Source organism: Nannobrachium achirus (assembly GCF_963921795.1).
Source record: "Nannobrachium achirus genome assembly, chromosome: 8".
Lineage (NCBI taxonomy): Eukaryota > Metazoa > Chordata > Actinopteri > Myctophiformes > Myctophidae > Nannobrachium > Nannobrachium achirus.
The window spans coordinates 48,405,029-48,431,144 of NC_137817.1; the positions used below are offsets into that span (position 1 = coordinate 48,405,029).

Here is a 26,116-nt window from a genome sequence, read left to right on the forward strand (position 1 = left end):
ATATGATCCATATGTGTATTTACATACTGCACTGGATGGTTGTATAAATAACCATTTACATGTGTACAGGAGTGTGTGTATGTACACATTATGTGCGCATGTGTTTGCGTGTGAAGTCTTAATATGCAGAGTGCAAGTATGCATGGAATGTGTTGATGTTGAAATAGGTAGGTGTGTGTGCATGTGGGTGAATGAATGGTTGAGCTATGCACAGGTGGACTATTTATATCTAGACCAGTACAATCCTTGTTTGTATGTTAGTTTGTTTATTTTTGAGCGGTGCTAAACCGCTCCTACATCTGGCTTTGTCTCCTGTGTCTGTCCGGACTGTCGTTGGTCAATTGGTGTCTGTTTGTACGTATGGCCAGGGTCACATCGGCCAAGCTTTTCGGGACGCTTATTGAAATTAACGTATGAATAGCACCGCTCACTTTACACCGGGTGTGATTTTTACCTTGTGATCTACACTCTCCTGCTCTCTCTCTCTCTATCTCTCTCTCTCTCTCTCTCTCATTCTCTCTCTCTCTCATTCTCTCTCTGCCTCTTTACAGGGATGATGAACGTGGATGAGTTCTATAAATCATTGACACTCATGATTAGCAGAGGGTGCCACAGTGACTTTTGTGACTCTTAACGTGAACCTGGTTGTGTGTCTCTCCCCTCTATGCCTTGTGTATCGACGTGCAGTGCTGTGATGTGATGTGGTTGTGTGTCTCTTCCCTAGGCGTTGTGTGATTGATTGATTGAAGAATGTATTAGAAGTTTGCAATAGGAAAAAGTACAGTTTCATTACAGCACAAATCACTGGTACAAGGTCTAAAAGAAGATCCTAGTAAGCTTTACGGCTTATTTACACAGACACAACTTTATGTATCATATAACATTGAAAGACAGGCGGATAGAACATCAATTACAAAAGCAGAAAAGGGAAGGGCGTTCCACATGTTGGTGGTATAGCTGATGAACGAATTAGAGCCTTGTTTAGTTTGCATGATGTGGTTGTGTGTCTCTTCTCTCTAGGCGTTGTGTATCAATGTGCAGTGATGTGGTTGTGTGTCTCTTCTCTCTAGGCGTTGTGTATCAACGTGCAGTGCAGTGATGTGGTTGTGTGTCTCTCCTCTCTAGGCGTTGTGTATCAACGTGCAGTGATGTGGTTGTGTGTCTCTCCTCTCTAGGCGTTGTGTATCAACGTGCAGTGCAGTGATGTGGTTGTGTGTCTCCTCTCTAGGCGTTGTGTATCAACGTGCAGTGCAGTGATGTGGTTGTGTGTCTCCTCTCTAGGCGTTGTGTATCAACGTGCAGTGCAGTGATGTGGTTGTGTGTCTCTCCTCTCTAGGCGTTGTGTATCAACGTGCAGTGATGTGGTTGTGTGTCTCTCCTCTCTAGGCGTTGTGTATCAACGTGCAGTGCAGTGATGTGGTTGTGTGTCTCTCCTCTCTAGGCGTTGTGTATCAACGTGCAGTGTAGTGATGTGGTTGTGTGTCTCTCCTCTCTAGGCGTTGTCTATCAACGTGCAGTGCAGTGATGTGGTTGTGTGTCTCTCCTCTCCAGGCGTTGTGTATCAATGTGCAGTGCAGTGATGTGGTTGTGTGTCTCTCCTCTCTAGGCGTTGTGTATCAACGTGCAGTGCAGTGATGTGGTTGTGTGTCTCTCCTCTCTAGGCGTTGTGTATCAATGTGCAGTGCAGTGATGTGGTTGTGTGTCTCTCCTCTCTAGGCGTTGTGTATCAACGTGCAGTGCAGTGATGTGGTTGTGTGTCTCTCCTCTCTAGGCGTTGTGTATCAACGTGCAGTGCAGTGATGTGCTGGAGACTCTGAGCCTGGTCTTCTGCGGCGCCGATGTGAACTGCTCTACGGACGTGGCCGACTGCCCCTCCCCACTGTCCCTGGCCAACGCCCACTCCCAGCCGCTGCAGGCCGAGTTCCTCAGCCTCAACCTCAACACAGGTATTACAGTGTAAACCCTCAACACAGGTACCCAGGGTTCCCACGGTCATGAAATTCCTGGAAATATTTTGAAATTAGAAAAAGATTTTTCCAGTACTGGACAAGTTTTGGAATTGATCAAGGGTCCTGGAAGGTCCTGAAAAAAATAGCTATGCATTGTCTTTGGTTATTGATTTTGTTAACTCATCTGGTGCCGATCCCGAACTAGTTCGGCTTTATTTCAATCCAATACAATCTTTTTTTTATTAATTCACTTACCCCGAGCTGCTTGTAGAGTCGTGGGTGGTCCTGGCTCGCTAGCCGCTAGCCAGCTAGCCATTCTACTCTGTCCGACGATATATTCCATTAAAAATGGTTTAAAATACATTTTTGAGCTCCCCAATGTTCACCCGATGTTCGGCGCCGCTTCCGATGAGTACACGAGTGTGCCGATCCCGAAGTAGTTCGGCTTTATTTAATTAAATGAATAAAATGATAAGAGGCCTTCTGAAGCCTGGCCTGATTTTTCTAGCTACTAGCCGAAAGCTAGCAACCTCCCGGCCGGCCGTAATTTGCGAACGCAATCGCCAATCTCCGCCTAATCCAATGAAAGACCGCATCTTTAAAGGCTTATATCTCTTTTTTGTGTTTTAGGGAAGCGGCGCGAGGTTTATTTACGGCGAAATCGCCCAAAAATGATCTTTTAGATGACAAAATGGGAATAGCCATTCTGTTAGCATCTTCATCCGGGACATTTCCATGCCGTGCATGAACGTGAGCACGTGAGGTCCTGGAAGCTGAAGTCCTGGAAGCTAAAGCGCTCGCCTATGAGAGATGCGCTGGCATTCTTTGGCCCCTAGAGGGCGCTGGCACTCAAAGAGTTAATACCTCTGAAACGACAAATTAAACCTTTATCAAAATTGTCAAATATTAGAGGCAGAAATTGTGAAAATAGCAGATCTACATGCTCACAACGCCTCGCATCGCTCAGTTTTAGTCATAGTCTTATGAATAAAATTAAATTTAGCATTAGTCACCGAGTGCCGCGCTGCAAGCTTGTAGATGGCAAATCTTTGAATATATCTTTTTTAAAGCGAACATTTGTAACTCAAATATTTGCTTCTGTTGGGTCTCCGACACATAATATTTCGAGATGCGGAATTCTTAGGGGTCCTTGACCTGAAAGTGTTTGAGAACCACTGACATAGAAATTTTAAGACATTTATAGAATCGGATCAAAAATATCAAAGACAAATGTTCACGATTTTTCAAAAACAGCAGATCTACAAGCTCGCAGCTGTGAGCTTGTATATCTGCTATTCTTTAATAGTTAAATCATGAAATAATGGTTAAAGTAATAATGCGTTCCCGGTCTTAATGGGTTAAACACTACATTATATACTTTGTTGACCTGTGTCCTCCTAGGGGTGTCCTTTTCCCCCCTCTACGCGAAATATCTCTGCCGAAAATAGCCGATCTACAAGCCTGAAAAGGGATGCTAGGGTTTGTGTGGCTAAACACACACTGGACGCGGGCGGCTGCCCAGCGTCGTGTCGCGGTATCGACGCACGTGAAGTGCAGCGCGGTAACCCCAACTGGTGCGCTGCCACACAGCACACCCATTTCCCCCGGTGGGGAGAACCATGGGAGAACATGTTCACCGCGCGGCAATGCTGGAAAAATAGAACAGCGGCGTATCGGCGCGGCAGGCGAGGCGGTAGACCCGCAGCTGCGCGCGTCTAATGCCGCCGGTGTGGGTTAGTTCATTGAAAATAATGGGGCTGTATGTTTTGACGCGACGCTTCCGTGCTGCCTCCGCGTTCGGTGTGTGTTCCCCTTAAGCCATTTTTATGCAGCGATCGCGCAATATTGGTGTGACAAGGAGCGGCCATTAATGCCGGCTTTGTCTCTGTACACAGAAGCAAACAGAGCTGCATTAAAACCCACATCTCCTGTGTGCGTGCTGCTTATACACTGCGTGCTGGCGTTGCGGAATCACAGGCGTGACGTGTTACACAATAACAGCATCATTTGACAGCAGTCGTTGGTAGATTTATTCTATGCAGTACATTGGCATACTATTACACAGAAGTCATAAAGACTCATTTTCCAACTGCCTCACCTCCATATAATTTTTCTTCCTTTTCTGTGTTCCTCTCTCTCTTTCTCTCTCACATTCACGCATGCACGCACGCACACAGATAACTTGCCATGATAGTTGTTGGTAGACTTTATAGCCTACATTTACGACAGCCTATGCTGTTTGCAAAATACATACTTAAAAGATGTATGTGTTGTAACAGGCCTATTCGTCTTGGGTAATTGATTTAAATGCAGAAAGGTGTTCAAATCTTAGACCTCGGTACCGTCATGCTGGCAGATTCTGCATTTTGATTATTCTTTGATTCAATTAATGGAAGGCATGGAATTGAAAGTAATAGAGTTTTTAAAAAGGAATTCATGTATAGTTTATCTGACTTTTAAAGACCCATAAGGAGATAAGTTGCTCAATAAAGTTGTCACTGGCATTATCTCTGTGAGAGCTGTAAACGGATGATAATCACATTTCACAGCATTGTTGTTGTGCTACTGCTTGTGTGGTCACACACACGCACGCACACACATGCACAGACAGACAGACAGACAGACACACACACAGACACACACAGTATTTACCTCCTTGTGTGTGACTTTAGTTTACCGCTAAAATGTTTGTACTGTTTATTGTTTATGTCTGAGGTTTCCACACTCCAGGTCTTTGACTTGGCCGGTTGACCGCTAGCATAGCATTGCGTAGCATAGCGACTGTTTACTTGACATGGTGTTTTTCCTAGCTGAATGGGTAGAGGGGCCGCCTGGGAAAACGGAAGGTCCCAGGTTCGACTCCCGGCCCCAGTATGAGTCGAGGTGCCTCGGAGCAAGACACTTGATAACCCTAACTGCAAGTCTGACCTCTTGGGCTAATTATTACTATTATTGTTATTTCTTGCAGAGCTGCCGCGGTCAGAAGTGGGCGGGCTCATGGAGACGGTTCCTTATAAAGCCACGCCCTCCGTCTGCCTTAATGGCTTCCTGTTCAAGACTGGCTCCATGATCAGAGCCATCACCGAACGCAAAGGCCAAGAGGGTAGGGTGAACATGCACGCACGGTCGCACGCACGCACACACGCACACACGCACAGACACACACACACACACACACACACACACACACACACACACACACACACACACACACACACACACACACACGCATGAATACAGGCATGCATATGCTTCTTTTACCTACTACATTATTGACCTGGGAAATATTATCGATGAGACAAGATTTTGTGTATGATAATAATATTGTAATATGGCATGAGAGCTTATATATATATGTGTGTGTGTAGCTACAGCATGACTTACCGTACATTTAGCATGTCTGCTTTCACCACCACTGTCATTTAAACCCGTTATTAACCTGTCGTTAATTTGTGCAGAGTTCAGTCGGCGCTGGTGCACTCTGAACGACGGCTGCTTCAGCTACTACGAGAGTGACAAGAACTCCACACCCAACGGAACTCTGAAGGCTGCCGAGATCGTCTGTCTGTCTGTCAACGCTCCCAAGAAGCATGGGTACGCAACACTCGCAACACACTTTACTTGAACCCTAGCAACCCTATTCTGGGATGAAGTGGCTGACATGAGATGTGTTGTTGTGAGTAGGGATGTCAGGATTATGACGTTTTACTTGACGAATAATTGTCGCTCAAATAGTTGCGTTTGTCGTTGAACATTATGAATAAAAAGAGCTTTGTAGATCATCTGCTATTTTTGGAAATATGTGAAACATTTTCAATATGGTTATGCAAACAAATAATTGTGATTATCTCAAATAACTAGACCAAGTGGTTGGCAGTGACAGGGACTATACAGTCTGCATAATGACTAAATTGGAGAGCGAGAGGAAAAATAAAATGTATGAATGAATATCTATGAAACACGGCTACACTCTGGGGCCTTTTCTACCAAAAGAACCTTGGTTCAAGAACCAGTTCCGTTCAACTTTCTTGGAACCTTGTTCGTTCTTGCGAACCGGCCGCGAACCGGCTTGCGTTTCCACCAGATTGAACCAGATTGAACCAGAGGAACCAAGGATTTTGTGGTTCCCGTTCCGAACCAACTTTTACGGTTCGGAACCAACTCGGTTCTCGGTGGAAAAGCTCACCTCTGGTTCATCCCATAGGCGGGAGAAAGAACCAGAACTGGTTCTTTGCCGGTGGAAAAGCACCCTATGTATGCACACGGCAGCAAACTGTGTAGTCACTTTCAGGTGGAGTGAATTGAGGACACATGAATATGTGCACAGCTAAGTGGTTGAGACGGTACAGAACTGTTATTGAAACCTTATTACTCTGTATCTTTGTCTCTCTGCTTCCTCCCTTCTCTCACAGTTATGACTTTACATTCGAGCTGTACTCGGATTCGGAACGGCTTTATCTGTTTGGCACAGATGAAGAACAGAGCCATAAAGAATGGGTCAAGTCCATTGCCAAGGTATGAAGATGACCTTTTTTGTTTGTTTGTTTCTTACTGTGCTTGATATACTGTGGCGTACAGCTCCTTAACGTATAGCCTCAACTCAACTTTTAAACTTCATGGTTTTTTGTCCCGGGGGATTAAAACCAGTTTTAGGGCAAATGCTGATTGCAAAAGCGGGCAGCCATTGTCCTGATTTCACCTACTGTATAACTGCGAACAAGACAAGACTTTTTTTTATGTCACACACATTCATACTCTTGTTAGTGTGATTTATTTAATTCTTAAAAGCCTCAACTGACTTGACAAAGTATAACAAGAAACCCAGAACCTAAAAAGAAACCATTAGCTTGAAGGTGTTTTTGTTTTCATAATTCTAGCCATTTCTCTGGAACTGAATTCAATGCTATACAAGCTTAGTGTCCATTGACCTGATGACTGGTAGGACAAATATTAGTAATTTCTCTGACAAATATTGTGATTGATTGCTAGTAGCCTACTTTTAGGGATAGTGTACAGAATAGGTCAATCATGTCATTTGATTAGGGCGTCTGGATGGCATAGAAAACACTCACCCACCACCATGGAAACTAGGGTTTAATCCCCGGCAGTGGCGCTGCCGGCTTGGCCGCACTCCATCGAGCACAATCGGCCGTGTTCATGGCTGGGAATCCAGCAGGGGAGGGTGTCCTTATGGCTGCACTAGTGTGACCCCAGTCGTTTAGCTGGGGCCTGTACTTATTCAGCAGGCAGGAGATCTAGGGCCGTGTTACACTGTCCAGGTGAAACTACTCACTGTCAGGTGAAAGGAAGCAGATATTGACTCCATGTACAGTATATGAGAGTCATGGTTGTCTACACCAGGGGTTTTCAAAGTGGGTGACAGGGCAACCTGGGGTGCCGTGACAGCAGTCCAGGGGTGCCGCGAGATAATTTGATAATATTTGGAATTTATTTTGACACTTGAAAAAATATTTAGTATCATTTTAAACTTGAAGTACATTTATTTTTGTCAGTTCTAACCAAAATGGATATTATCTCAACGTTTTCCTCGCAACATAATCACTAAAATATCGTCACTGCCGGGCAGAAACCTCGTACCTCCAAGTTTCAAATATGTACGTCTTTTGGTAAAGCAAAGCCCTGCTTCATCATATAAGACTGTTGCACAAAACTAGTGAAAACAGCCGATCTGCTGTTTTTTTTAACTGTCCTTTTTAGTGAAGAGATTCAAGGTTATGTTACATCTTTAAAACAATCCCAAGAGATTTGAAGGGAAATATAAAAAGCGTTGCACCACAGGTATCGTGGGCAGCCATAGTCAAAGGGTTAGAGAACCTGCCTGGGAAGCAGATGGGTCCCAGGTTCTATTCCCGGCACCGACAATGTGTCGAAGTGTCCCTGAACAAGAAGCGTAACCCCTAACACTCAGCTGGGTGAAGGTGAAAACTAAACCTCCCCTGGTGGGATGAAACGGGTCTAGTTATTTACCATTATTCTACACCTTGTGTTTTTTCCCCAGACGTTCATCCCAGCCGACGCGGAGCCTCTGCTGAGGCTGGGGTTCGAGCGGATCGGCCGGCTGAAGTACAAGGACGGCCTGAACCTGCAGACCCCCAAGGTGGGCTGGTTCGCTCTGGTGGACTCCACGCTGCACGCCTACCTGGGGAACAGCGAGGGAGAGGAGATCCCCCTCCGCAAGCTGCAGGAGCTCTGTGAGTCACCACACCATTCATGTACATGCATAGTACAGGGTTCCCACGGTCATGAAATTCCTGGAAATATTTTGAAATTGGAAAAATATTTTTCCAGTCCTGGAAAAGTTTTGGAATTGATCAAGGGTCCTGGAAGGTCCTGGAAAAAATAGCTATGCATTGTCTTTGGTTATTGATTGTGTTAATACCTCTGAAATGACAAATTAAACATTGGCCAAATTGTCAAATATTAGAGGCAGAAATTGTGTAAATAGCCGATCTACATGCGTTGCGAGGCGTTGTGAGCATGTAGATCGTCTATTTTCACCATGAAACCGCGTTATACAAAATTCTTCAACTCTTAGTGCTCGTCAGGGTGCCGGGGTCCCCAGTTCAAATATATCACTGTCTTTGGGCATTGCGCATAGGAGTAAGCGACTCGTTATTTAGCTGAATTATTGTTATATAGTCCTGGAAATTGGGTTAAATATTCTGGAAACGTTTTTGGAAAAGTTTTGGAAATTAATTGGTAAAAATATGTGGGAACCCTGATAGTAAGGCTTTGCAATATATCAAAAATGTATCAATATCGACTCGATATTGATACATTTTTGATCGAGGTATCAATATATATATCAAGTATTGGTGTATGTGTCAAATGAATTAACAGACACACTATACAAAAAAAGCAGTCCATCTGTAACCAGGTGTGGTTATTTTAATAAAACCATTGTTGGAAAATGGAAATAAGGCATTTAATTTCTTTTTTTGCGACCGTCAGGTCGCAGTTACTATCAAAACCTCCACCGGCTGTCCGTCAGTCTGTCCGTCAGTCTGTCTGTCAGTCACGTCACACGTCACACTTTTGCCCTACTCATATCTCCGCCACCGTTGCCCCTATCCATGCCAAACTTTGCATACATAGTGGCACACGCTCGGGGACCACCTCCAGGGTCCCCCAGAGCTCCAGGGACCCCCAGAGCTCCAGGGACCCCCTGGTGCCGCCGCCAAAAAGTGCAAAAATGACCAAATGACCACCCCAATGGGGCTGCTCACGGGGAATTCCCAGGGACCACCGACTCCTGGTGCTCCGGAACTGATGCTAAAGTGGTCGGTGGTGGGTTCGCACAATCGGCCAATATTTTTGGCCCAGCCTGCTGCACCGGGCCATTAGGTTACAGTTCCAATTAGGCTGAAGAAACTGTTAATAAAATCCACGCCGGGTATTAGGTAGGGCAGTACTATTTGCAGTAGGGCTACTATGTTGAAATATACCATATATGAGGTTTCCACCCAAGAGAGATGATATGCTCACCGATGTAAAAATGAACACTGAGCATTTTGCTGTGTACTCTACACTACCAAAGCTTTTTTCTTTTTTTTTTTGTCCTGTGACGGCTGATTCATTGAAAAAGAAATATGTCTTTTCCACAGCGATCCAACAAGACAATGGGGTTCTGGTTCTGGTGGAGAAGGGCAGGTGAGCAGAAGGAAAAATCTGTTGCACGTTTCAAAGCTTGTTCATATGTCTGTTTCGAACATTTCCAGTGTTGGGGGAGTGGTGGACATGGGTTAGTTCTTAATGTACCTAATATTTACAGGAAGTTTTTTCCTATGTTATCACGCTTCCCACTAATTCAACATCATCTGAGTCACCGGTCAAGCATTTTGATTGAATTCCACAGCTTCAGATTCAGATTCAGATTCAGATTCAGATTACTTTATTAACCATTGTGTAATACACATCGGAATTTGCTTTGGCATACTACATTTTTGCATTCAAATAATCTTTTCACATATAACATAAAAACAAAAAACAGACAAACACCAAACAACACCGACAGAACGCAACACGTAGTCACCACAGCAGCCATGGGCGGCGCTATCTTGGAGAACCTGCGCAACAATTCAGGGTGGTCAAACAAAAACAACAAACACAAGGAAAAACAGGTTGACAAACAAAACAAACAGGTTGACAAACAAAAACACAGGAGGGAAAACACTAAAAAGAAAAGGCATAATGTGGAAGCGGGGGGGGTTGCCTGTACGAACAGATAGAGGCGGTGTGGAGGTGAGTGGAGGCGGGTGTGTGTGTGGGGAGGTGTGTATCTGAAAGTCATGATAGTCATGTGTTTATGCAGGTGTAGGCCTGCTTATCGGCTCCGGGAAGTGAACCAGGTCAAAGCAAATTGTCTCTCTCGCGGTGTCAGGGCTATGAGACATCCTTGACTGGAACAGTCCAGAAGACACAACAACAGGTGTTTGAGGGTGGGAGGGTGGGAAGCGCTCTTCAACACCGTTCCTCTCTCGCAGGAGGAGTGCGGTGTTCCAAGGTCAGGCCGGTCCGGTCGTAATTCGAGCGAGGGGAATACAGAGAATTAGAGTATTCCCTCTAATGTCCATGTTTTGCTGGCCCTCCATGCAGATCGGTGTTTCGCTCCATCAAGATGACAACGTGGCGTTTAAGTTCATTTAACGCAACAGTCTGGGCACAAACAACCTTGTGCAGTTCCAATATCATGACGGGCAGTTTTGGGGCTCCTGGGGGTCCACCCATCTTGCAGATTTTCCGATAAACCAAGGCAATGCCCATGCCAATCAGCAGAAACCCTGTTATCATAAAAGCGAAAAGATAAATATCTTCGATGTCTTCGACGGAAAAAAACGTTAGGCACATCACGTTCCACCGTTGACGGTAGTCCATCGTGTACCCCGAGGCATAAGTTCCGTCCGGACAACTGGATTCCTCCGAACCAGATTTTCGTGTTGAAAAAATAGTATCTTCCAAATAGATCCAAATAGCTACGAGAGTAGAGACAGTGTTCAGATACGCTCCAGCAGGCAGGACAGGGTAGCAGACACACGAGGTAGGGAGAGGAGGAAAAAAGCGACCGCCTTCCTTGAGGATTCAGATTCAGTGTACTCAGAATGCCTATTGTGCGTGCACTATTGTGCGTACACTCACTCACTCCTCTCTCTCTCCTGTGTGTGTCAGGACGCTGTACATCGAGGGAGAGAAGAAGCTGGACTTTGCAGGCTGGTGCGGGGCCATCCAGACAGCGGCGGGGAGCGGGGGAGACTGCCTGAGCCAGCAGCAGCTCACCAACACAGACATACCGGTCATCGTGCATAGCTGCATCACCTACATCACACAGTTTGGTGAGAATGATGCACACGCTCACATGCACATGCACTCACACACACACACACACACACACACACACACACACACACACACACACACACACACACACACAATGTGTGATTTGTTTAAAATGTAAGACGGATGGGGGGGGGGCATTTTCATGCCTCATGGGCATCAAGGTAAAGCAGACAAATGTGCCATTGAAAAAAAAATCAAACCATCAGTTCAAAGTGGAGCGGTGCATTTGAGCAGCTATACCCTGTGTGTGTGTGTGTGTGTGTGTGTGTGTGTGTGTGTGTGTGTGTGTGTGTGTGTGTGTGTGTGTGTGTGTGTGTGTGTGTGTGTGTGTGTGTGTGTGTGTGTGTGTGTGTGTGTGTGTGTGTGTGTGTGTGTGTGTGTGTGTGTGTGTGTGTGTGTGTGTGTGTGTGTGTGTGTGTGTCAAGGCACTGCTGGTCACCCAGCTGTATTGCAGCTGTTCATGCTGATAGGGACAGACAGACACAGGACACACTAAGGTCTGGCACCGCTCAGTTGTGATTGGATTTCACACCCTCCGAAGTAGTGAGGGACCAATCAGGGCCCAGTATGAAAATATGTGGCGGCTATATCACCAGAGGCATTTTTTCCCTGCCCCAGAGATACCAGTCCAATCTACGCAGTGGTATTAGTCTGGCCATGCCAGGTGGCTCAGCCAGTTAGTTAGTGCAGTGTTTCTCAACCTTTTTTCTGCATGGGCACACTTTTCATGTCCCAGGAATCCATGGGCACACCAACATAATACGGGGGTGTAAATATTGTCACTGTCGGGAAGAAACCTTGTATCTCCAAGTTTAAAATGCGTACGTTTCTTCGCAAAGTAAAGCCCTGCTTCATCATACGAGGCTGTCCCACAACAGTAGTGAAAACAGCAGATCTACACAGCGTTGTGTGCTTGTAGATCGGCTGTTTTCACTAGTTTAAATCATTTTTAAAATGATAAATACAACACTGGCTTTCAAGCAGTTTCAAGGGGCACACTTGACCCTTCTCAGGGGCACACCAAAGGTCCCCAGGCACAGTGGTTGAAAAACACTGAGTTAGTGCACAGACCATACATTTCTAACATTTTGTGTTTTCCCCCCATAAATTAATACCCCACTTGATCATACTAGAGCAGGGGTCTTCAACAGGGGGTCCGGGACCCCTAGGGGGTCCTCAGAGTTACTACAGGGGGTCCTCCAAATCGTAGAGTGAAAGAAAGTTTTTTTTCTCCTTTTTTTTATATTAACCACTTGAACCCTAGTGTCCATATTCTGAGAACCTTAGCCAAAAATAGCAGATCTACAAGCTCAAAACGCCTCGCGCTGGAAGGCGTTGTGAGCTTGTAGATCAGCTATTTTCGGCAAAGAGGTTTGGTGTAGAGGGAAAAAAGAGCAGACTAAGTACAGAGTGGAAGGTCAAGTTTATTAGGTAATGACGGCTCAAGTGGTTGAATATCTGAAAACACAAATTGACATTAATCCAAAATAGACTGATGATTTTGCTGTCAAACAATGAAACTATATGGAATCTATGATAAGGTTCTGGGGGTCCCTGCTTCATCACTCTCTCAAATAAGGGGTCCTTGGCCTGAAAGCGTTGAAGACCCCTGTACTAGAGTGTCACACAAAAGCGTAACAGATCTTCTGCTTTTGCTGATTGAGGAATTTGAATCCTGAAAAGTCTCAGTTTTGGACATGGTTTACACCCGACATCTCTCTACACATTGACCTGTCCTGATCACACTGATTTGAATACCGTCCAGAAATAATAATACAATCTTCATTTAAAAAAAGATCAAATGGACAGGCTTACAGGCCGGCTAGTGAGAATTTCATCAGCACCTGTAAACAAAACAAGAACTGCATCACGCTGTTGCACGCATTGCACACATGCACGCACACACTCACACACTGTGGTTGAGAGTGCTTCACTCTTGTGTTTTGGAGAGGGAGGTGTGTGTGTGTGTGTGTGTGTGTGTGTGTGTGTGTGTGTGTGTGTGTGTGTGTGTGTGTGTGTGTGTGTGTGTGTGTGTGTGTGTGTGTGTGTGTGTGTGTGTGTGTGTGTGTGTGTGTGTGTGTGTGTGTGTGTGTGTGTGTGTGTGTGTGTGTGTGTGTGGTGTCATGTGACCATAATAGCAGGGCTTCTAGCTCAGCAGATGGTGGAACAACAAAACAGCTCTGTTCTGTCCACTTCCATCCCTCTCTGTCTCTCTGTCTGTGTGTGTGAGTGTCCCTCTCTCTCTCTCTGACCCGTTTCTCCCTTCATATCTCCTGTCCTTATCTCTCCTCTCCCACGGCCCTCTCTGCCAGCTCTCCTCTCCTCTCCTCTCCTCTCCTCTCCTCTCCTCTCCTCTCCTCTCCTCTCCTCTCCTCTCCTCTCCTCTCCTCTCCTCTCCGTCCTGAGCTGCTCTCACTCACTACTTCAGTTCCCCTCTTCACTCTTCAGTGCTCTCTCCGCACCCTGCTTTCACACTCTTTCTCTCTCTCTCCACATTCCACTTTTACTCGAGTACCGGTAAATACTTTTACATGTGAGTATTTCTACTGCAGCAGTAAAGAGTAAAGAAATTGTAATACCTTTTTCCACCACTGGATGTTGCGTACCTAAAAAGGAAATTGCCAAAAGATACTATAAAATTGCTGTCTTAACACTTTGATGTCCTCACAAGTACAATACGGTACAAACGCTGTGTGTGTGTGTGTGTGTGTGTGTGTGTGTGTGTGTGTGTGTGTGTGTGTGTGTGTGTGTGTGTGTGTGTGTGTGTGTGTGTGTGTGTGTGTGTGCGTGTGCGTGTGAATGAATGAATGCTTCTCTCTGCATATTTCCCCTGGTTTCCTGAGCAGAATGTTAATCCCTAGTCAGCGTTCCTGGAAACCACACAGAGAACTAGTTGTCACGTCACACTGGCTGCTAGCTAGCACCTGACGTCACCAATTATTTTGGAGGGTCCCCAGATGATTTATGTTCAACATTGTTTTCTCTGTCAACAGTAAACAAACCAACATAATGTTTTAAGTGTAAAGAGAGTGACAATTTATAGAACCTTTTAATACCTCTAAAATGACAAATTAAACACTGGCCAAATTGTGAAATATTAGAGGCAGAAAGTGTGAAAATAGCAGATCTACAGTCACCAACACGGATCTGTCCCATTTCCCATATTCACTCCTGATTGGCTACGATTGCCTTCTAAAGTTTGTGTATGCGGTCGCTTATCTCCCGATTAGGGAGTCTTACTGGTATACAAAATGTAATGCCTCAACTCTTAGTGCTCATCAGGGTGGGGGCAGGGGCCTGAACAGGTTGAGAACCACTCACTGCCTTATGACATCATGTCCTATTTTAGACCGAAGGTCACCGGTTCACCCGTGGCCCGCCCAGTATCGGTGACAAACCTTGTACAGTATCTCCATATTTAAACTTTCTGTGTTCTTTCGTAATTTAAAGCCCTACTTGATCACATTGCAGAATTCACACAAAAGCATAACAAGTAGCTGATCTACAAGCTCTAGCTTGGAGATCTGATACTTTTGCAATCTTTTAATGTCCTGAAACTTAACAGTTTTGGACATATGAGGTTTCCACCTGACAGAGGGGATGTGTTAAGTTCCCTGAATAAGACAGTTAACCCCAACAGAGAGGACTGTTGAACAGATAACATTGTGTATAAAATACATACGTTTGTGTGTGTGTGTAAATAATACCCTTTACACTGCTGTGGTCGTCCTGGCTGTCACCTGGGAATCATGTACTGTCAATGGATTATTTTTTACAGTGTACACAATGATTATAGAACTTGACTGTGACCCTTTCCTGTGTGTGTGTGTGTGTGTGTGTGTGTGTGTGTGTGTGTGTGTGTGTGTGTGTGTGTGCGCGTGTGTGTGTGTGCGCGTGCGCATGTATCTAACTCCACGTATGTCGCATCGCCAATCCGATTGATATGCCCATATGTGGAGATCTCTGTATCTGTCAGCCCTTTTATGCCCATCTATGGAGATCCCTGATGTCATCAGTACAGTATATGCCCATTTGCCCACATATGGAGATCCGGGACGTCATCAGCATATGCCCATATATGGCCATACCCCCTTTTGTGCACATCAGGGTTTCCTGCAGCACTTTATTGGCCAGGGGGGCCCCCTGGCCTAAAATCTGTCCCCCCTGGCCAAGAGACAAGAGTCAACCTCTCCTTTTATGTTGAGGGCAAAAATAAGAATTAGTCTAAAATAAGGGAATTAATTTAGTTGTGTTTTCCGTCATCATGGGCACATTTATGTGTTTTTTTATAGGGCAAAATTAAGAATTAATATTACAAATTAAGTGAATTAATTACTTGAATTAATTAATTAATTATCAAAAAAAATTGGCGCACACGCCCCCCTGGTCAAGACTTTTTCCTGCAGGAAACCCTGCACATACAGTATATGGAGATCCATGACGTCATCAACATATGCCCATATATGGGCATGCCCCCTTTTGAGCGTGACGTCAGAGGTCTGCCCGCCTGCTTGGTGCCGGCCCTCCCTCCCTCAAGCCAATTTTAATATAGGATGCATTACACCACAACCAAGGGCTTGGCCGTGATATAATCACCATATACCACAGCCTGTCTTTTATTATTGTGGGCTCGCTGAAAGGCAAGACCAGTATGTTATACCCAAACTTTATAGGTTGCCTGATATAAATAACAACAACATGTGGGTTATATCAGTATGTTATACCAAAACTTTATAGACCAAGGTTATTCTGCTAAAAAAATTGACAGACAGTACAAAGGCAGGGCCCTTAGCCAATGAGGAGCAGCCAAAGGGTAGATTTTTGTGCCCATACATGGTGTTCCATGCAAGCCCACACTGTTTCGTAGGAACTGTATTTCTAATTTGAGTATATTATATCGTCGTTGTTGGGTGGAAACCTCGTATCTACAAGTTTCAAATTTGTACGTTTTTTCGCAAAGTAAAGCCCTGCTTCATCATACAAGGCCGTCACACAAAAGTAGTGAAAACAGCAGATCTACAAGCACCCAACGCCTTGCGGTGCGAGGCGTTGTGTACTTGTAGATCGGCTTTTTTCACTGGTTCAAATCATTTTTAAAATGATAAATGCAAAACGAACGGTTTTGGACATACAAGGTTTTCACCCGACAACGACGATATACTGTACAGCTTACTGTACCTACAGCACCTGTGTGCTGTCTAACGGTATGCTTCCTGGGTTGCCTGTAAAAACACACATTTCTAACGTGTTCCTTCCTCCTCAGGTCTGATGTCGGAGGGCATCTACCGCAAGAGCGGCGTCAACTCGCGCGTGGAGGCCATGTACGAGGCGTTCCGCCGCGACGCGCGCAGCGTCCACCTGAAGGAGGGCGTGGACCAGCCCGACGACGTCTCCAACACGCTCAAGCGCTTCTTCCGCAAGTCGGAGGAGGGTCTGCTCACGCTGCAGGCCGCCAGTGCCTGGCTCGCCACCCCTGGTACGTTCTGGAGAGGAGATGGATTGAGAGGCGTAATTTCAAAAAGAAATAGGTTACTGATAGCTTTGTTTTTCTTACCCCATATCTATCCGACAGTGAAGCTCAAGCCCTCTTAGTTATAATAGTATTTGGGTTTATTCCAGGAAAGAGAGATCTTTCTTCTCACGTTAACACAGAGCTACAAAGGTTTTATACACTCATAACATCAAGTTGTCATCTCGACGTGCTTAGTTTCCTGGGCAACCAGGGTTGTTGTGACATCAAAACTTTAAACAATTCCGAGGTTAACCTACTATCTACATATTGTTGACTCACACTAGGGGCCATTAAACCAAAACAATGTTGATGGCACAGCCTGAGAAACACATCATCTTAGACAAAGCTGACTTTCAAGAGGCTTGCTGGCTACCTACTATGCAAGCACATACACATGAAATATATCTATACAAGACTCAAGAGTGATCGTGATGATCGCATTGTGGAGATTTCATTTATCGTGAAATCGTCCTCCGTCATGCACTGGGATCAATTCACCTTTTATTTGCTGAGCTGCATATCCGGTAACACTTAAACACTCTATAATTGGTAAAAGGTACTTATAAAATACGTACTTGATACAATCTTTTTTTTTCACTCTGTCACTCTGTCTATGCCAAAAGAATAGCCGATCTACAAGCTCACAACGCGTCGCAATGCGACGCGTTGTGAGCTTGTAGATCGACAATTTTTTTGGCAAATGTTCCACCCCAAGATAATGGATTTTGATTGTCGCGATATCATCGTAAACCGTGATTTCTTTGGTCACAATAATCGTGATATGACATTTTGATATCGTCCCGTCCCTAGACACAAAAACTCCACGTTTTGTGAAGTCATAGTCCCTGATCCGGCGGGCCACAGGGAGGGAAGCCATGCCATATTATTAAACCCTTTTTTGTTTCCTTTTGGTGGCACAGTTTCCCTGCACGCTGCTCTCTTTCCTCATTCATCCTCTAGATGTGACAGGATGGAAGCTACTCTGGGAGATGCTAATTTCCCAGCTCAGCATCCAAACCGCGACTGCATGTGAATCTGTGCCCTCTTAAAACCCATTTAGAACGGGTACACATTATTGGGTATCATTATGTTATACTTTAACTATTGAAAAATAGCAGATATACAAGCTCACTGCGAGCTTGTAGATTTTTGAAAATTCGTGAAAATTAGAATTTTGACCCGATTCTATAAGTGTCTTTTGAATCCTTCTAAGATTTTTTGAAAAACCTATGTTTCTGTGTCAGCAATCTGGCTTAGCCATCGTCAAAGAAAAGGTCCTTTTCACTTAATTGGAGCTCAGTTAGTCTGTTCTTGAGAGACTACTATGTCAGTGGTTCTCAAACCTTTTCATGTGAAGGACCCCCAAAATGATATTTATTTGGCCACGGACCCCCACCTCAAAATATTTAGTTCCAGGGACCACCCAGAAGCAAAATTTGAGTTACAAACGTTCGCTTTGAAAACACATATATTCAAAGATTTGCATGCATTTTCATGACTTTTTCAAAAATAGCAGATCTACAAGCTCGCAGCGCGGCACCGAGTGCCTGCCCTGCGAGCTTGTATATCTGCTATTTTTCACTGGTTAAAGCATTCAATAATTCTAGGCCTAAATGGGTTAAATCCCCTCTTAACACATTATTAAACTTGGAAGTCACGTTGGAGGAACACCCACGCGTTCCCACCAGAGGCAGTTAGGAGAAAACGCAGCACACAGAAACACTTAGATACTGATGTTGCACTAAATGCCTGGAGCTATGCAGCCTAATTAGACTCTTAAGCTCTTACTCTCTATATCTCCTTCTCTCTCTCTCTCCTCCCTCTCTCTCCCTCCAGACCTCCAGGATGATAGTGTGAAGATACAGAAGTACCAGGAGCTGTTGAGCAGACTGCCTCGCGTCAACAAGGCTACGCTACGAGCCCTGGTCAACCATCTCTACTGGTTAGAGACCACACACACACACACACACACACACACACACACACACACACACACACACACACACACTTTCACTCCTACCATTGCTTTCAACTAGTTTTCTTCTCTAAAACTATCCCTAATAAAGAGTCTTTTCGTTGATCCCAGAGGGGGAATTATTTCTCTCCACTGGACCATAACCGTTAGGAGCAGTGTGCTGCTAGCCTCGCAACAGCCAGACTCTCCAAAAGGAGAGTCTGGGAGTTCTCCATAGACGATGCATTACGCAATGACGTAGTTACTCACTTTGACTGACAGGTCCATTCAGTAGTCATCAGCGCATCAAAACATCGTCGGGAGAACATCAAATACGTCTTTTCCAGACAGAAATTCCAAAGGTGCAAACTGTTGTTCGTTTTTAAGTTATGAGATGCCGTTGATTTCAGATAAAACTTCGCTTAATGCAGCTTTTATTTGCGATTTGTGAACTCGCATCGGACATGGGGTCGGCCATGTTTGTTTACAAAATGCGAGAGCTGTAGCAGCCGCTCGACCAATCAGGAGCGGTGTGAGGCGGGTTCGCTCGAAATGCAGCCTTTTGATTGGAAATTAGAACGTAAATTCTCATAAAGAGACTCGATGGGAGGGACACCAGACCGAGAAAGGAAGCACATTGGTGATGACGTAACTCGGGATGGCTTGCGAGGCTAGTGTGCTGCTACATGTGAGACCACAAATGTCTTCTAAATCTTAAAAGTTTTCTGAAAAAACGTATGTTTCTATGATCAGTGGTGCTCAGACCGTTTCATGTCAAGAACCCCCAGAATTATATGTATTTGGCCGTGGACCACCAAGTGAAAATATTTTGTTCCAGGGACCCCTGGAACCCCCCAGAAGCAAATATTTGCATGCATTTTCATGATTTTTCAAAAAATAGCAGATGCACAAGCTCATGAGCTCTATCATACTGTTCTGTGTATGTGTGTGTGTGTGTGTGTGTGTGTGTGTGTGTGTGTGTGTGTGTGTGTGTGTGTTTCAGTGTGCAGCGTTTCTCGGAGCTCAACCAGATGAACCCTCACAACCTGGCCATAGTGTTCGGTCCCACGCTGTTCCAGACGGACGGGAAGGACTACACGGCAGTGCGCGTGGTGGAGGACCTGATCCAACACTACACACACATCTTCCAGGTAGACCTCTCCTCCTCCAGCTCCAACATCTGGTCACCTAGAGGACATGCCCAAAAGACAGTGCACTCCATATGATGAAAGCCAACCCATTAAGAACGGGTACACTATATTGTGTATCATTATTTTATGCTTTAACTATTGAAAAATAGCAGATATACAAGCTCACAGCGCGGCACCAAGTGCAGCGCTGCGAGCTTGTAGATCTTTAGATTTTTAAATCGTGAAAATTAGAATTTTGACCCAATTCTATAAGTGTCTTTTGAATCCTTCTAAGATTTTTTGAAAACCCTATGTTTCTATGTCAGCAATCTGGCTAGCCATTGTCAAAGAAAAGGTCCTTTTCCGCTTAAACGGAGCTCAGTTAGTCTGTTCTTGAGAGACTACTATGTCAGTGGTTCTCAAACCTTTTCATGTGAAGGACCCACAAAATAATATTTATTTGGCCACAATTTGAGTTACAAACGTTTCCTTTAAAAATACATATATTCAAATATTTGTACACATTTTCACGACTTTTTCAAAAATAGCAGATCTACAAGCTCGCAGCGCGGCGCTGTGAGCTTGTATATCTGCTATTTTTCACTGGTTAAAGCATTCAATAATTCTAGGCCTAAATGGGTTAAAACAATAAATAACTAGAACTGCAGTCTGTCGAGGTGCCAACTTAGCTTCTCACGCTCAAGCAGGCCACTTGTGCGCAAGCAGAGTGCGCCACGAGGTGTGCACTGCTGGCCTCATGTCCCTAATGTCTTCCCCTGTTAATGAAGACATTACCAAGAGCGCTCTTATATACCAAACTCTGCTGACATCATCACCAGGAATGCTGGTCCCTCATTGTCTGTAGGTAGACACCTACATACATGCATAACATTCCCAGAATCCCAGCCGTTTCAGGGCTACGGTCTTCAAAAAACCCAGTCACATACATTCATACCCAGCCGATTACAGTACTTGTTCGCTCTGCTTGCACAAGTAATAATCAGAAGGGGCCGTGGTCATCGATGACTGACATCGCAGGCTGGTCCCTAGTCCAAGATCTACATAGGCGTCTGACATCTAAATTATATGACGTTTGATTCCACATGTGGCCACAGTTACAGCCCCTTTAGAGCCCCATTGACTTTAATTATCAAATTTAATTCAACACAGGCAGTGTGCAAACGCTGATTTGTGAAGCGGTTTGCGTAGGGTGACCATATTTTCAGCCGCTAAAAACGGGACGCGAACCACTATTGCCTAAAACCGGGACACTCAAAGCAATGTGCACGTTACCGCGCACGCGTGTGCCCATTTTCTAACCGTTCGTGCACGCGCACATACGCACAGGGTTGCATACAGGCAGTGAGTGATTGACAAACAGCCTCAGCGTTGAATTCATACACGCAATGAATTTGTTCATGTTTTCTGATTGGTTAGGTGAGCATGTTTACATGAAAAGAAGTGAATATTGAAAACCTGGACATATTAGTGTTTTAGAGATATTTGTCGGGACACCGCGACACGCAGCTTGAAAACGGGACTGACCCGGCCAAAACAGGACTGTCCCGGCCAAACCGGGACGTCTGGTCACCCTAGGTTTGCGAGATGAAGCTGAGAGACCGGACACAGACATAGACATGTAGACAGCTTGCACAGCCATGCAGTAAAGACACACTAATAAATACACTCCAAAACCATGCTCGCCTCACGATGGCTTCTCCAGGCATTTGTTATGATTCCTAGGAACATAAACAGCGACAAGGAGGAGGATAGAGGAGGGGTTGGAGGAGTGGAAACTATGGGAGTGAGGTGTCGCCGGCATTCTCACAACACCAGACAACCACAAGCAAATGCAGACGTCGGGTTGCATTGTTGGGCCCCAAGTGGAGATTAAAAGGACACCGTATCTGTCGGGTGGAAACCTCCTATGTCCAAAAACTGTTACCTTTCAGGATTCAAATTCAAAAGCATCAAAAAAAGCACATCTACTCGAAAACGCGTCGCTCCGCACAGCGTTTTTGAACTTGCGAACCTGCTGCTTTTGATGCTTTTGTGCAACGCTGCAGTGTGATCAAGTAGGGCAGTGTTTCTCAACCGTTTTACTGCATGGGCACATTTGTCATGTCCCAAGAATCCATGGGCACACCAGCATAATACGGGGGTGTAAATATCGTCACTGTCGGGAAGAAACCTTTCAAATTTGTACGTTTTCTTCGCAAAGTAAAGCCCTGCTTAGTAGTGAAAACAGCAGCCTCGCGGTGCGAGGCGTTGTGTGCTTGTAGATCGGCTGTTTTCACTAGTTTAAATCATTTTTTAAATGATAAATACAATACTGGCTTTCAAGCCGTTTCAAGGGGCACACTTGACCCTTCTCAGGGGCACACCAAAGGTCCCCAGGCACAGTGGTTGAGAAACACTGAAGTAGGGCGTCGATGAACCCCACAAAAAGTCTACAATGTGGAGATGAGAGGTTTCTGTCCAGACAGCAACGTTAGAGACTGTAAACACAGACTCTCTGTAGAGAGAGAGAGAGAGAGCGAGAGAGAGAGAGGCATGCCGGGGCAGGTTTTAACAGGGAGGCGGAGGAAGCCGTGGAGGATGAGGTTTGGTGTTTGCAAAACACAGCGGGGGATCAAAGGATTGATGCGCTCTGCGTCTGAGGTGTAATGATGAAGGGTTGTATCTGCGCTGTAATGAACTGTAGTAATGAAGGGTTGTATCTGCGTTGTAATGAAGTGTAGTAATGAAGGGCTGATGATGAATGTGTCCCGTGTCCCGTCCCCCCTTCTCAGCTCCCTCCACTAGGCTCCTGGTTGCGGCCCGCACAGTACAAAACACTGATGCTGGCCTTCAATGCAGCCATAGGTATGGTACCTCCAGGGCCCAGAAAATATCGCCCGACAGTGACAATATTTTAGTGATTATGTTGCGAGGAAAACGTTGAGATAATAGCCATTTTGGTTCGAACTGACTGAAAATAACTTTGTACTTCAAGTTTAAAATTATACTAAATATTTTTTCAAGTGTCCAAATAAATTCCAAATATTATCAAATGATCACCCCTGGACTGCCATCGCGGCACCCCAGGGTGCCCTGTCACCCACTTTGAAAACCCCTGTCTTAGATTACTATTGCTGTGCATTTGATGTATTGATGTATTACCTTGTATTGATGTTGATGTATTACCTTGCTTATTGTAAGTCGTCTGCTAAATGCCTACATTGTAAATTGAATGTGTGTGTTGTTGTTGTTGTTGTAGGTGGATGAGGAGCGGCTCAAGAAGGAGTTGGATGAGATCACTGCCATCATCCACATGAGGAAGAACCCCAACCCTAACCCCACAAAACAGGTGAGTTAACTGTAGTGTAAAACCTTGGTTTCCACTAAGGTCAAAATTGGTTTCCAAACAGACGGAAGTGGCGTTGAAAAAACAATCGTTATAACTGCAATATGTACAACTATTCAATGAATTATTTGAAGTCAGACTCCCTGTAATAATAATGGTGTGTGTGTGTGTGTGTGTGTGTGTGTGTGTGTGTGTGTGTGTGTGTGTGTGTGTGTGTGTGTGTGTGTGTGTGTGTGTGTGTGTGTGTGTGTGTGTGTGTGTGTGTGTGTGTGTGTGTGTGTGTGTGTGTGTGTGTGTGCGCGTGTGTGTGCGCAGCACATAGGCTCAGGCCCATTAATATGCACAGTGTACTTGGAGGACACAGATCCGCGCGCCAAGTCAGAACAGCATGTCAAGGTAAGCCCTGACGACACCAAGCATGCATGAACCCATTCAGAATTGGTACACATATTGTGTATCATTATTTTATGCTTTAACTAATGAAGAATAGCAGATATACAAGCTCACAGCGCGGCACCGAGTGCCGCACTGCGAGCTTGTAGATCTGCTATTTTTGAAAAATCGTGAAAATTAGAATTTTGACCCGATTCTATAAGTGTCTTTTGAATCCTTCTAAGGTTTTTTGAAAAAGCTATGTTTCTATGTCAGCAATCTGGCCAGCCATCGTCAAAGAAAAGGTCCTTTTCACTTAACTGGAGCTCAGTTAGTCTGTTCTTGAAAGACTACTACAGTATGTCAGTGGTTCTCAAACTTTTTCATGTGAAGGACCCCCAAAATGATATGTATTTGGCCACGGACCCCCATCTCAAAAATATTTAGTTCCGGGGACCACCCAGAAGCAAAATTTGAGTTACAAACGTTCGCTTTAAAAATACATGAGATGGGGCGCCCGCTGGCCTGGTGGTCAAGGCGTGTACCACATACTAGGCTATGATGCCTGCTGGCGTCGCCGGTTCGATTCTCGATCCGGACGACCTTTGCCACATGTCATTCCCCATCTCTCTCCCCGTTTCCTGTCAGTCTACTATCCTATCAAATAAAGGCATAAAAAGCCCCAAAACAAATCTTTAAAAAAAAAAAAAAAACATAAGATTTGCACACATTTTCAAGACTTTTTTTCAAAAATAGCAGATCTACAAGCTCGCAGCGCGGCACTCGGTGCCGCGCTGTGAGCTTGTATATCTGCTATTTTTCAATTGTTAAAGCAGTCAATAATCCTAGGCCTAAATGGGTTTTAAGCATAGAGCTGTCATGCTCTCTCGTCTCCTCTCTGTCTCACCTGCTCTCCTCTCCTCAGATCCCCGGTGCCATGACGGCGGCGGAACTGACCTGCGAGATCCTGGACCGGCGGAAGATTGCGGTCAAAGACAAAGATTACTGGAGCTGCTGGGAGGTCAGCGAGAAGGAGGAGGCTGGTGAGAGAGAGAGAGATTGACACACGGAGGTTTAGCCTCATATAGGGCTGTCACAATTATTACATAATCGTCTAATCGTGATTATTTGACATAATCGTGATTATTTTTCATAATCGTGATTATTTTTCCTAATCGTCATGATCGTTTCCATGTTGAAAAATGTTCATATATTTTTAAGAAAGTAAAAAATAGTGGAAATAGCAGATCGACAAGCTCACAACGCGTCGCATCGCGACGCGTTGTGAGCTTGTAGATCGGCTATTTCCACTATTAATGTTCTTTTTTAAGTATAAAGTTGTCAAATATGTCTGTAATTTCATTGTATATTTAAGGTTATGTGTCATATTTGCCATGTGCAAATTCAAAGCCTACAAGCCAAACAGAAATGTAATTGTCAACGACAAAAACACAATTAAATCTTTAATCGCAATTATTTGAGAGAAAATTAATCGTCGTGTAAAATGTCATAATCGTGACAGCCCTAGCCTCATATTATTTGAACATTTCAGCTAGGTATGTGCAAAACACGACCGGGTTCAGTGGCCTTGTGGTTGTGGAGTATCCGCCCTGAGATTTGGGAGGCTCGATTCCTCGGCCGGGTCATACCAAAGACCCTGCTTGGTACCCGGCATGTCAGTACTGTAGACTTCACATGTGGGCGAAATGTCAGCACAATCCAATCTCCATTGACTTCCAGTATAAAATATGTCATTTGTAATTGAAACAATATTTCAAAAGGTATAAAACGTATTTGGGGATTTACGGTACTTACTTGGTCTTCTGGCAGTTTGCACAAGCGGTTTCCAGTGGTTTGCGAGATCAGACCCACACACGCACGCACGCACGCACACACACACACACACACACACACACACACACACACAGACCGACATAGACCATAGGGCCTAGGCCATAAAAGCAATAACTAATCAGGAGTAAATAGTCACAAATTGCAACAGACTAATATTTATAATAATATTTCTTCACAATGGAAGTCTTTAGGTGAATGGAACTAAATTCATTCACTGTATTCACAATACAGCTTTATTTGATAGTCTTTTGGTTCGCAGTGGCATATCCTGGTTGAACCATAAAGCATAGCGCAGCCCTCATCTTCCACCACACAGATCGGCTGCACATCAGTGCATGGCAATCATTTTGACAAACAACCTGGTCACGCATTCCTGTCGGGTTTTATCACACGTCCTCAAAGTGAAAGACTGTATTGATGTTTGCTGTGAAGCAGTCGGGCTTGAACTGATATCATCGCCGCCTCTAGCATCAATCTACATCACTGTCGGGTGATTGAAATCTTGATTTGTTTTGCATTGCTCCAGTGTTGTTGGAGTAAACCAACTCCCCATCACAAAGTTACATAATACAACTCAAGCGCATGTGACTGAAAAAAACTAACAGGCAAACTCTACAGTACTTAAACCTACAGTATCAAACCTAG

General features: G+C 44.7%; 1 protein-coding gene across 6 annotated transcripts in view; it reads left to right on the forward strand.

Moving 5' to 3' along the window:
• arap1 (ArfGAP with RhoGAP domain, ankyrin repeat and PH domain 1) overlaps positions 1-26,116 on the forward strand; it is a 132,995-nt gene that overhangs the window by 85,719 nt on the left and 21,160 nt on the right. For 5 of the 6 annotated variants that reach the window (XM_080731559.1, XM_080731562.1, XM_080731561.1 and 2 more), the window contains 13 exons: positions 1,772-1,946; positions 4,918-5,052; positions 5,408-5,543; positions 6,362-6,464; positions 7,969-8,161; positions 9,575-9,620; positions 11,136-11,299; positions 16,567-16,779; positions 18,652-18,757; positions 19,773-19,920; positions 23,159-23,248; positions 23,561-23,641; positions 24,543-24,660. In XM_080731559.1, the coding sequence (XP_080587685.1) occupies positions 1,772-1,946; positions 4,918-5,052; positions 5,408-5,543; positions 6,362-6,464; positions 7,969-8,161; positions 9,575-9,620; positions 11,136-11,299; positions 16,567-16,779; positions 18,652-18,757; positions 19,773-19,920; positions 23,159-23,248; positions 23,561-23,641; positions 24,543-24,660 (1,708 nt within the window). Of the gene's footprint in view, positions 1-1,771; positions 1,947-4,917; positions 5,053-5,407; positions 5,544-6,361; positions 6,465-7,968; positions 8,162-9,574; positions 9,621-11,135; positions 11,300-16,566; positions 16,780-18,651; positions 18,758-19,772; positions 19,921-23,158; positions 23,249-23,560; positions 23,642-24,542; positions 24,661-26,116 lie in introns of those variants that run through there. The other variant, XR_013962261.1, reaches the window with a different exon arrangement.